Raw genomic sequence first — 13,585 nt, forward strand, 5'->3', positions numbered from 1 at the left:
ACCCCTGTGCCTCCACTCTTTTGACTGCTCCTTGGTTTCAGGGTCATACAAATAAATCCAGGTCTCATCCATAGTGACCAGCCGATCCAGGAAGTTCTTCTTAGTCCGGAAACACCGACAAATGGACCGCATGCTTTTCTGATCTGTTGTCAAACATTTGGGGACCCACTTTGCAGATAGCTTCTTCATGTTCGAATGTTCATGGATAATGACACAAACACGTTCACAAGAAATCCCCATGATGTCTGCTATTCCTTTAGCTGAGATTGTAGGTCTTATACTATTGGTCAGAGTTGAGCACAACTTATTTATGCTACACCACCTCATTTTGGCACTCTGATAGTCCAATGCCTATTAGATCTTCAAGCATTGCAATCAGTGATCCATTTGTCTACTGTTCACCTGAAATGCAACTTTTTTTTGTATATGTCTTGTATAAGGACTGTTCATCATGGGAGGCTTCATGAATAACTATTTGCTGCATCAATTATATATATATATATATATATTTCTGAATATATACTCTGCATAATAGTTATGATGCTGAGGCATTAGCTATGCATAAAATACTCCGGGCAAACCAACATGGAGGTCCCTTCGCGTGTTACCCCACTGGCCTACTTTTGTAGACATTGGCAGAATTTTTCAGATGCCTCAGCAGGCTTTTCTTTTATTCTTAGCACATCTAATTAAAATATTTCCTGGTCAACAACATTCCAATTAAGTTTCTTGTACAGAGTGGGAAAAATTAGCCCAGTACCACCTTGCCTAAAAGAAAGTCTTTGTTGCCCAAATCAACCAATCACAGCATAGCTTTCATTTCACCTTAGCAATATAAGAAATGAAAGCTGTGCTGTGATTGGTTGCTTTGGGCAACAAAAACAAATTTCCTATTAGACAACTTTAATAAGAGTGTGGTGCTGAGGTACTTTTCCATGGCCCAACCTGTAGATACTATGGTGATGATGAGTGAGAGTGAGGCATAGCATGTAGTTACATTATCTATACACACAAGGGCAAATAACAAACTGCACCACATCATGCTAAGATGTATATATATTAGATAACAACATTAAAACTAACTGAACATCCTAAGGTGATTTTTATGAACATTTTTAACCCTTTCCAATCAACTGTCTGACGCCTTCAGACATTCTGATTGAAGGCTCTACAGCTCTGATGTCGAAAGATGTCCAACAGGGTATCCTTACTGTATATTACTGGCCGCTCTGTTGTTGGGGGCCTCTCCAGCATGTTCCATACCGCAGTACTGGCTCTAGCCAGTAGATGGCGCCGTTGTAAAATGGCAGAAGGAGAAAGCCTCCTAGGAAACTGTGAATCCAAAATTGGATTGCAAAGGGTTTATATTGAATATCCCTTTATGTGATAAACATACTTTTTATGTAGTAATGACTGATTTGCATGAGCATAGAGTAGCGCTGAGAGGAGCAGATGATTGAACGGTTAGTCATTAGGGCTCAGAGTCACAATACACCGTTAATGTGATGGATTTTTTTGTTATCTTGTGTCAATATCAAACAAAGATTACACATAAGAACGCTGCCAGAAACGATAGTTCGTCAGGTCCACCTGCGCATTATTACGGCTGTATGGAGGCTATGTAAATGTTATTCTTACCCCTGGATTGTGACATTAATATGTGTAAATATATTCTGCATTATATAAATAGGTTTTTCATATGCAAAACTCTGACCACATGCCAACTTGCTCCATTTATCTCGTTTATCTCCAGTTCTATTCATTCCAGATTGGACCAAGTCCCGATTAGTATTTTTTTTTATCAGCTAGATCAATAATTATTAGCTGGGCTGGAAGCAATAACATCTTCTGAATCAAACTGGTTCTCCTTCTTGGGTCAGCTTTGCTCTAGAGCAGTGCATAATGTGCTTTGGAGGTTAGTTCTAAGCCCCTGTTCACATCATGCTAGTGATGTCTGCTTCAGCGTGTATGCCTGGAATTGCTCTTGGTCTACACACTAAGGATATCCTATTCACCAGAAGGATCATTCATATGATTGCTTGTCAACCGTGCAAGCATGGCAGCACATTCCTCATTTATATGGGGAGGTGTGCTGCTTACAAAAACTGATGGTTTTGGCAGCCCCCCCAAAAATACGATACCGACAAGCATTTACTAATCAGAGGCAACGTCACATGACCCAGTAATCAGGCAAAACAATGTTCGTACAAAAGTTTGTGCTCAATTATCGGGCCATGTAAAAAAAGTACTTTTATATGGGCTGATAAAATACTCATAACTAGCACTGAATGATGATATAACAACTTGATTGGTGCTCATATAAAGGGGTTGTCCAGTAGGTCAATATAGACCATCAATTGTAGATCAGTGGTGGTGTGCTACTCAGCAGCCCCATCAATCAGCTATTTGCCTGCCCATTGCCCTGAGCGGATTTTTGCAGGAAGCAGACAGCGCTGTTCCCATTGTTGTGGCCAGACTTGGCATTACAGGCAAAGTTTCATTTGAAATGAATGGGAACTTGGTTTGCAATATCAAGTCTGCAGTGAGAATGGAACTGTCTGCTTCTTGCAAAAAATAGCTTTGTGGATGAGGGCAGTAGCCAGGCAAATAGCTGATTGCTGAATGTCTTAGGTGATGGACTTCCATTGATCTACTGTTTATGGTCTATCCTGAGGATGGGCCCTCAATTGCTAACAACTGGGGAATCCCTTTAAGTGTAGAATCCCTTCTACACTGGGCAAGTGTTGAGGAATGAACGGTCACATGAACGATCATTCATCACTTATGATTGTTCGTGTGACTGTTGGTTTTTGTGATTTCCAACAGCACATCTGTTTACATGGGGAGATGTGTTGCTAACAAACGATCATTTTGATGTACACATAAAAGATGCAATCAGCCAACAAATGAGTGTTTTGCTTTCTTGTCAGCTAACTGCTGGGTTACTTACATGGGGCATTGATTGGTGAACGAATGGCATTTGCCCATGTAAAAGGGCCTTAAGAAATGGCGCTGTACACTATCACTTTCTACAGCTGCCATAAAGCACACATCCTGCTGCAATGTAAATACAGACAATACAGGAAGGAAAACTGTGTGTCCCAATATGGCCGCCTAAGGAGAATGTTTTTAGTATAAATAAAAACTAAATAGTTATATTAAAAAGGCTATTATAGGAAGCAAGAGCATGTGGAGGCAACCCAAGCAAAGTCCTAGAACTAGAGATTTAGGACTGTATCAGTATAGAGACTGCTACTTAACAAGGTTGACATGTAAGAATGTCACAAGCAGAAGAGAGCTGTAGCCACAACCATTAAGTATGGTATGTTGAGGGGTTGGGGAGGACCGAAAGCAAAAACACAGGACCAGTCCAAGCCAAGAAGAACACCATCGGATGGTCTAATGCTCATCTGTGTACAACACGGAGCAGAAAAATACAGATTTCTCTGTGATGGTAGCACTACGGTAGCTACAGAGATAAAAAAAATGCTACCAATGCCTGTCCTAGCACCAAACTAATGGTGTGAATAGTTATTAGGGGTATCATATGCTGACAGACTTCCTTTAAACTATGTTCACACTGCTATTTGAGTCTTCTGTTGCCAGTTCTGTCAAATTTGATGGCAAGAATAGAAACATAGAATACCGACGGCAGAAAAAGACCACATGGTCCATCTAGTCTGCCCTTACATTACTTCCTTTTTATGCCTCTCTTAGGATAGCTCTATGCTTATCCCAGGCTGCTTACATTCAGTTACTGCTAATTTTCCATCCACATCTGCTAGAAATTTGTCCCAAACATCTAGTACTCTTTCAGTAATATAACATTCTCTAACATTGCTTCTGATCTTCTCTTCAACTAACCTCCGATATTACCCCTTTGTTCTAATGTGTAGTTTCATATTAAAAAGACCTCCCTCTAAACTTTATTTAATGCTTCAAGATATACAATATTCTGCCAGAAATAACTGGACACCTGCGTAAGAATCTGAAATATTTATTTCCATATGTTAATACTTAGTGGGGCTCCTTTGACCCAAATGACATTGGATACTCTCCGTAGCATACTTTCTACTAACCTCTGATATACTTATAACTGGTGTTTCCCTCGATTCACCCTGCAAACATCTCTCAAGTTCTCTCAAAGAAAATGCATCAGCACATCTACAGTGGCACAAGGAGATTTCTCATTGGACAGCTGAGCAATGGAAGAACCTTCAATGGAGTAGAATCGCACCACTCCATCTTCAAATCAGATGAGCATACCTAGGTGTGGAGGATGCCTAAGAAATGCCTTTTGCTTGAGCACGTTGTGCCAATGTTTAAGTACTGTAGAGGCTCCGTTATGGTCTGGGGACTTTTTACATGGCATGGTCTCGGTTAATTGGTTGTAGTGGTAAAAAACATGAACATGGAGGTGTACATTGACATTCTAGACAATAATGTGCTGCTGACAATGTGGCAATGCTCTGGGAATGGTCAGCAATACATCCAACAATCTAACCCGCCTTGTCACAAATCCAATGCTGTTTTACATTGGTTTTAGGATATGGATGTTCTATGATTAGACTGGCCTACACACAGTGCTGACTTGAACCCTCCTGAACATCTTTAGGGCAAACTGGAATGCCAGCTTAGGAAATATTCACACTTGCCACAGCTGAAATGCATCCCACAGACTCCATGGTGCAGACCTAGAATGAGAGAACTAATCCTCTCATCTTATGTATGTACCAAATAGCCCAACATATGCATTGCAGTTTCTACAGGTCAAAGATAGTGGACAGCGCCTCAAAAATCAAAAACAATATAGGAACAGACACAACTAGTGTACTGGGTGGGGTCTCCATGAGAAATGTGTGCACCACTATACCTGACAGCCTGATGGGCCCTAGATATACACCTCAATGGGTTAAGGTAAATCCCCATCCAGTATAGACATCCAAAATGGAGAGCGCTAATTACAAGCACCCGATCCAAGGGTCCGGGGTCAGCATATATCAGGAAAGAAGAAAAAAGTAGATAGTTCTCAAGGACTATCCTATATCAACAACCGTGAGTGTGTTTAACAAACAGAAGCAGACTACTTACTTCACCAGGATGGTACATGGGACCAGGTAGGGTCACCACCAACCCCCTGTGATTCAGAAACGTTCGTATGCCAAATGCAGATGTTCTGGAAGCAGGAACACATACCAAATAACTCTTCCAAGGTTTATTGATAAAGTCGAGAAAAGTATAGTATCAGCTCTACAACTCATTTCAGGGGGTAACAGTGTAGAGTCTTTCGCCTTTGTCAAGCTGTTACACAAGTGCACACGGGCAGCAGGAATCTGCAAAGAAAAAACTTGGCCAACCCCTTAGCCAAGGCGCCAAGCAGAGAGTGAAGCTTATACACAGACAAGATTGTTACTGTACTGTTTGGACAAGAGGGGCCAGAAGTGATAGGAGTTTTGGGCTGTGGATCAACACTCTGATGAGAGCTGGGTTTGCACGGAATTATGTTTTTTATTATTAGCAGAAAGGTGTTGGCAGGGGGCCAGTGCCCAAATATCCCACTCAGTATGCCAGACGGTGATTCAGCCCCTCTATGGAATGTCTAACTGACTGATCCACAACCTGTGTGTCTCTCCAGCTGCTGCAAACTGCAACTCCCACAATGCTTTTACAGCCCGTCAAGGTATTTTGGGAGTTGTAATTCTGCTAGAGCTGGAGAGATAAATGATGTTGTCAGGTGTGTTCTGTACGTCAGCAGGGAATTATAAAACACACTACAAACAATAGAGCATATTTACGCAGACTGGTGTTTCATACGCTGGTCTAAGTATACTTTGCTCGAGCGGCACTGCAACAAATGTATGAAGAGGTCTAAGTCTCTGAGTATACTTCTCGCATGAGGGGCGACCTAATAACTATGTATAATATGGGATAATACAGAGGTCTCTCTCATCATCTCTTTATACCCAGGACTGTGACTGTAAGAAGGGGGCGTCCTCTATGTCTAGAGAAAAGAAGGTTTCTACATCAACATAGTAGGGGGTTCTTTACTGTAAGAGCAGTGAGACTATGGAACTCTCTGCCAGAGGATGGGGTGATGGCAAACTCAATAAGGGTTTAAGAGGAGCCTGGATGTCTTCCTTGAGCGATACAATATTAGATGTTATAGTCACTGATTACTGCAGAAGGGGTGGTGATCCGGGGATTATTCCGATTGCCAGATTAGAATCAGGAAGGAATTTTTTCCCTTAAATGGGGAAAATAGGCTTCTACATCATTGAGGTTTTTTGTCTTCCTCTGTATCAACATGGGGGGGGGGGGGGTAATAGGCTGAACTGGATGGTCATGTGTTTTTGCAGCCCTACATACTATGTTACTATCTGACAGCACCTCCATGCGCCAGCTACGAGATAGCATAGGTTTCAGCTAGAATTTGCGCCAGGTTCAGGCACAAATTATAGTAAAGCTGACGGGCCATGTATGGCCACACCCCTTAATATTTAGCACCACCCAGTTTTTTAAAAAGCGGTGGGGCCCAGTGTTGTTCCTTAAAGAGTTGCTATTTTGACACTTGCTGAAAAACAGCAAAACCTTTTTAGACCAGAATTGTGTGGGTTTTTTTTGCTGTTGTTGTTCTTTCTTAAGGATTTTTATTCTAACAAAAAATAAGAAAATCGTGTTTTTTTTTTTATTTCAAGCCCCAAAAAAGATCCCGAAAAAGTGTGTGTAAAGAAAACCTGAATCTGAACTTTTTCTAAAGTCTTCTGTTGAATAGTACCAGGATGATTTTGTTTTGTCAGTCATCGGAGGACACAGGTCTTGATCCTCCATGTGTCCTGCGTGTCACAGACACTGCCGCTCCGGTGTCACTTTTCTGGCTCCAGTCTGAAAATAAACACACGTTGGTCCCAGACATTAACCTTCTGAGAATGGTTTAGAGATCAGGGTTAATCAGATATTGCTGATGATAATGTAGATATGCAAATCTTGATTTCTGCAGGAAGACAATACTCTTCTACAATATAACCTCCCAGAATCTTACATGTATTATATGGCTGTGGGTATATAGTCATGTGATTGCTCCAGATCAAAGGGACCTCCTAAATGCTCCTCAAAGTGTCATAGAGGACGTGAATTATCAGAACGGCTGGACAGAAGTAGGAATCCACTCTACAGTGTCCCTCTGCCAAGTACATTCCTCATAGATTCCTATATTTAACAATTCCATTTCCAGACCAATCGCTCTATACATAGACCAAATAATCCCCTTTTGGGATGGGAAGGCAAAGTTTATCATGTGCCCCGATCTTCCAGAGTGACGAGAAGCTCTGATGCAAAGTCCTCTGTCCAACTTTCCATTAAAATACTTTGAATTGTTTCTCGAGTTTGATGACTATATATGCTCATTTCTTGCCTTACAGAATAGTTGGCCCATACTAGTAGCCATTTTTTATTTTAGAATGATGTCATGCTTTTTAGTATTTGCAGCTGTTTTCAGTTGTGTTGTGAATTCTTTATCAGCATACCATATTTTCCCATCGCAGTAAACTTAGATAATGAAAATACCGGCTCGTACAAGATGGACCATTAAAGAGGTTTTTACTTAATTTTTTTAAACAGTTAATACAAAGTAAAAATTTTACTAAGGGTGGTTTCACACCTGCGTTGGGGGTTCCACTTTCCTGCCCTATTCGGAGAGCAGGAAAGGGGAATCCCCGCAGCCGAACGGCTGTCTTTGGATGGAACCGAACAGCTCCAAATGGACTCCATTGATTACCGTATAATAGGGTCCGTTCGGTTTCCGCTCAGCTGGCCAGTCTTTAGGCAGAAAAAAAGCGCTGTATGCAACACTTCTTTTTCCAGTATTTTGTACCGGGTCTGCGACGGAATCTCTGACTGGATTTTCCAAGGCAGATGTGAAACCACCCGGGGTTGTCTAATGAAAATACCTCTTTTTCACAAAAACTGGCGTGGTGACGAACTTACTGCAGCATCCCTAAGCCCTAGTGATTGCCTATTATTTCTAGTTAATGCTGCACCCGACCAGGCTTTTTACTGGCAGGTGACATATTATAGTATTGCATTCAAATGAATGGTGGACAATGTAAGGCACGGCTTCACTGAAGACAGACCATTTCAGACTAATTGCATTGATATCCTTGTCTATGCCACAAAAATGGTGGCTGAAGGTGGTGCTGTGGATATCACATAACAGGATTTCATTAAAGCACCATTATGGTCCTGTTCGTGACGTGACAGGGAGCTAAGTAATGTATATTTTTTATGAACTCCCGCTCCCACAAACCAGCGGTGACCTGCTCTGAAGTCCCAGCGCCACTTGAAAATATGACTCTTTTCAGAGTCCCATTTCTGCACTCTCCCAAAGACTTGTATGAGAGAGTGCATGCATGAGACTCAGAAGAGAATCAGATTTTTGTGCGTCTTCAAAGGAAGACCATGCTGGTTTGTGGGAGCGGATGAATATAAAAAATACACCACCTGACTCCCTGTCATGTCCCTAGCACCATAACTTAGTTTATAGTTCTGTTAGGACGTGACGGGTTTAATGCTTTGATAATCCAGCGGAGTGTTGTTAATGGAATGTATTGGGAACAGGGATGAGTGACAAGTGGGGACCACAAGGGTCTGTCCAGGGTCCTGTTCTTTGTAATATGTTGGTAAGTGACATAAGAAGGTTTAATAGGTGAGGTTTATCTGTTTGCTGATGACTCAAAAGTGAGCAGTAGGGTTGATGCTCCTGGTGGAGTCTGTAACATGGAGAATGATCTAGTCTTACTGGATAAATGGTCAAAACTACGGAAACTGCAGTTCAATGTTTCCAAATGTAAAATAATGGACTTGGGGAAAAGAAATCCTCAGCTGGAGTATTGTATCGGCTGTTCTGTCTTATCCTGGACTTCCGAAGAGAACAATTTTACAGATTATGATTCCTGTCAGCTTCAGAATGAGTCCATAGTGCGGTGAGACAGTAAATAAAGCACGTAGGATGCTCAGCTGTATAACAAGAGGTATAACCAGTAGAAAGAGGGAGATTGTGATCCCACTGCATAGAGCTCTGGTGAGACAACATCTGGAATACTGTGATCAGTTCTGGAGACCTCATCCACAGAAAGACATTGATAAAATAGAACAAGTCCAAAGATGGGCCACAAAAATGGTGGAAAGTCTCAAGAACAAAACTTATCAGGAAAGACTTAAAAAACTTAGAGAGAAGTAAATGGAACTACTGAAAAAGGCATAACACTCCAAAAAATTGTTGAAGAACAGATTAGGTAAATTAAGCATTTTATTAGATGAAATTACAAGGCAGCAAAATCCCAGAATAGGATTATTATAATTTTGTTTTATTTTGCACTGTCCTAGCTTTGTATTGCTGTTTTCAATTATCATTATTTGTATTACATTAGGATTACTATTATGGTATTATTGTATCTATTGCCTTCTTTTGTTACACTTAGGGCTCAGTCACACAGGCACCGATCCGCCCGTGTTTCTGCACGATAAAACAGCCGTACCGCATGCGGACGAATCTCTGCATGACCGGCTCCATTGCCAGCCATGTGTTCTTTGTTCCGGCGGTGCGGAGAGTCGTTCGCACCTGCAGTGCAGCGGTCTTATCGTGCAAAAAAACAGGCGGATCGGCGCCTGTGTGACTGAGCCCTAACATTGAAATCTCAGTATGGCACCTTAAACCTCTTATGTATTTGTTTTAATGCTTAATATATTAATTTGGTATATTGCTTCACTTTGTGATATAAATTGGTTTTCTATCCATCTATATTTTATTACGTCTATGTATACATTAGTTTTGTCTACTTTATTATGTTAAACACTCTATATACTTGTTTTACTAACCATATCCTATAAGCCCTTCTTCACATGACCGTATGCATTTTTACACTCAGCTGATCAAGGCTAAAAATTTCATGAATGAAGAATAGCCATGATCAAGTCCAGAGCTTTAGCCGCATTTGCTCGTCCATTCACACGGACGACTGCAGCGTATCGGCGAAAAAATATGCTGCAGCGTGGAAATCCCTCGGTTGTCAGAAATCCTCGGATTGACTACTAATGCTTAAATAGAGCCAGCTGTTTTCTTTTCCCAGAGTTGGACGCAGGTAAACTCCCTCCACCTCCCTTTTTTTCAGCTCCCTTAGGAGCCTATCGGAGTTTACAGTGTATCTCGGCCAAAGATAGGGCAAAACCTATCTTTTATTGCTGCATATAACATCGGTAGCCAATGTGCTATTTTTTCCGGTCGCTATTTTTTTTTATGCGGCCAAACGTCTGAATGGATACATTGGAATCCAATGCTTCAGATGGTCGTGTTTTTTTAATGCGGCTAAATAGCTGCGTATATACGATCATGTGAATAAGACCTTCTAATGCTTTAACCCAGCCAAACTGAGGGAGACGTCCTTGCCTCGAAACAGGGATTTTGCGGGCTCATAATGTTTTGCAATAAAAAGCTTCTTTCACCAAATCAGTCCTTCTTCAATATGCGTAATCCAACCGACTCCTGTGAGCCTGGCCTTACAGTGAAATAATATAAGAACAGACTAGATGGACATGGCGTCTTTGTCTGGCGTCAATTTTCTATGTTTTTGTTTCGAAGGAGAAGTGTTCTGGTTCATGGAGGGCGGTCCTCCGCCACATCTGTGTGTCCTAATTGTTTTTATGAGACGGCCCTTTAATTTGTGATTTAATCACCATTTGAAGTTTAAAAACTTCTACAGCCAGAAAATATATTGGAATTGCACTTGGTTGTATTATGTATAGGTTGTACTATATGGAAGTGCCTCCAATTTTAAAATCATGAATCAGTGAGCAAATGTACAAATGATGGCGTATTCCATTAAATATAGTATTACAGAGGTATTGGAGGGTACTTTGTGTTGCGGACAAACCCTGTAGTGTCCATATGCTTGTAATACAGACCCGTTGGGACTCATACCCTACTATACATGATCTGAGCACATGGATTTACTGTGTTCGTGGGCCAATATAGTGGTCTGCATGTTTGCTGAAGCCCAAAGGGAACTAGAGTGGTTTTATCATGTAACCGCATGAAGACTTAACATAACATGGTCAGATTCCAGTACATTAACTGGTTGCACGCATTTTACTTGTGGTTATCAGCACTGTATTTTCACTCCGCAGCCCACTCTACCAGTTATATTTCTTGCTGTCTTTACAAAACTTTTCTATTTATGTCATTTATTTAGGTAAAATATTAGATTTCAGCAGAACCTCATAAAGTGCACCTCTCTATTTTAGCACGCAGAACACATACCTTAAGCAACATTGATTGTCCCACCAAGAGAAGTTATTGCCTATCCACAGGATACAAGATAACTAGCTGATCTGGCAGTCCCATTAAAATAAATGGGATCATGGTGCACAAGTGTGACCGTTACCTCAATTTATTCATGGACTTTCGTGGTCAGTAGGGTGTCCCAGAATTTGGATTCCTACCAGTCATCTAGTTATTGCCTGTCCTGTGGCTAGGGAGTAACTTCTTTTGGTTAGACAAGCTTTTAAAGGGGTTGTATCAAGATTGACTTTTATCACCATAAGATAAGGGATAAAACTCTGATCATGGAGGCCTCACTGATGAGACCCCATTGATCCTGAGAATATGGGATTGAATAGAGCGGTAGCTGCTCATGAGCGGTGATGCTCAAGTCATTTTCAATGGGTCTGCCAGAGATGGTTGAGTGCTTGTACTTGGCTATTGATGTCTGCCCCATTGAAGATAAATGGAGCAGCACCACTGCTTTATTCAGGGTCCTCCTCACTGTAGGGGATACAGAGAGCCTGCAGTGAGAAGCAGAGGGAGACATAGGACCACTGTTGTCAGGAATGGTGGGGGTCTCAGTGGTGAGCTCCCCACCAATCAAACTATTATTACCAATCCTGTGGATAGGTGATAAATGTCAATCTTGGTACAACTCCTTTAAGTCTTGTTCTTACCATGGTGTTATGTCAATGCATGCTGACATTCTAGACCCTTGTCCAGGCCCATAAAATAAAATTTGCCTTGCAGAACAAGTGAGGGTGATATTATCTGCAATTGAAAACCACTTGGAAAGCATGGTTGTTTTAGGATGACTAGAGGTAATAGCCGAATTATATGTAACATTTGTTTCTACTGTCCTTCTTGTATTTTACAGAATCTGACCTCCAGATCTGTGAACCGAAGGCCCCAACATGTTGTACCAGGAAGATGGAGGAGAGCTACCAGGCTGCAGTGAGGAGAAAGCTGACTCATAACATTCAAGCCTTGAACTTTGAGCTGAAATTTATGATTGTTGCACATACGTCTGCCTTCCAAGGTGAGAGCCTAGCACACAACAGCCTATCATTTGCATTCCCCCATGATACTTAACTCTCAATTAATTGTCCATGTGTTCAAGTATCCTAGTTCATTTTGTATTGTGTCCCTGCACCCCTACCAGTTATCTGCTTGAATAGGCCACAGTTCTTGGGTTAGCCTAGCGGCCTCTTTAGTGTAACCTAGGCACAGTGCCATACATTTTGTAGTAAATGTGGTGCCTGGTTTTGCAGTTCATTCTCATGCACTTGTATGAGACTAAGATGCACATAGGCCTTGTGATGAATGTATGTGATATTACAAGTCAGAGAAGAGGCCGCAGCAGTCACCTAAGTGCCACGGCCTTTTCAACAGCTGATGGGCGAGAGTGCCGGAAGTCAAACCCTAGCCGATCAAATATTGATGACTCATCCTGAGAAGGTACTGGTGTATCTTGTCTCCACCAGAAGAATAGGTGGAGATAAACAGCACACCCACAAACAACGCCCCCAGCACTGAGCTGACTGACATGTCAGCTCCCAGCGCCGGTCTCCCTGGTGCTCTCTCTGACCCTTCACTCACCGCCCATGTAAGCTCCCAGTTCCACTGCTGCAGCATCTGTCGCACTGTCAGGCTGTGCTTCCATCACCTGTCACTGTCCCGGTGTCTACCTTCTCCCATTACTGCTCGGCCGCAGTTTGCTGCCCGCTCTGTGTTCTCCCCTCACCGCTTGTCCGCTGTTCATGGAGCTACCGGCACTTAACCCCACACACCTGCATGTATGTAAGTGCCGGATGAGCTCCGCTCCCATATCCCGCTGTTACTCTCCCCGGAGGCCTCCCATCACCACACGGAGCTATAATCCCCTTTGCCGGCACAGCTTATGGTGGCCTCGCTGTCTCTCTCCACCACTCGCCATGCATCCCAGCCGAACAGTAGCAGAGAGTCGCATGAGGGGGTGGTGAGCACATCCCTAAGAATAAGACATCCATAGCCCTAAGACATACCTAACTCTAAGACATCCCTAACCCGGGGGGAGTAACGGGGTGTTCCCTGTCACTGTGGCCGGCCAACCCATGTGTCCACCCCTAGTTCTGGTGGAGACAAGACACACCAGTACCTCCTGAGGATAGGCTTTTAACATTTTAGTCTCAGAAAACCCCTTTAGGGTATGTTCACATGGCAGAATTCCGCGTCATTCTGGCATGGTTTTTGTTGCTAATCCGCATATGGATTTCGCCCTGTTAATAGGCA

At 42.3% G+C, this 13,585-nt stretch overlaps 1 protein-coding gene across 2 annotated transcripts in view; it reads left to right on the forward strand.

Moving 5' to 3' along the window:
• The window catches only part of LOC136623923 (glypican-5-like), a 256,681-nt gene that overhangs the window by 13,421 nt on the left and 229,675 nt on the right, over nt 1-13,585 (forward strand). For both annotated transcript variants that reach the window (XM_066598219.1, XM_066598220.1), the window contains exon 2: nt 12,192-12,353. In XM_066598219.1, the coding sequence (XP_066454316.1) occupies nt 12,192-12,353 (162 nt within the window). The remainder of the gene's footprint in view (nt 1-12,191; nt 12,354-13,585) is intronic.

The sequence above is a fragment of the Eleutherodactylus coqui genome, chromosome 1 (genome assembly GCF_035609145.1).
Source record: "Eleutherodactylus coqui strain aEleCoq1 chromosome 1, aEleCoq1.hap1, whole genome shotgun sequence".
Lineage (NCBI taxonomy): Eukaryota > Metazoa > Chordata > Amphibia > Anura > Eleutherodactylidae > Eleutherodactylus > Eleutherodactylus coqui.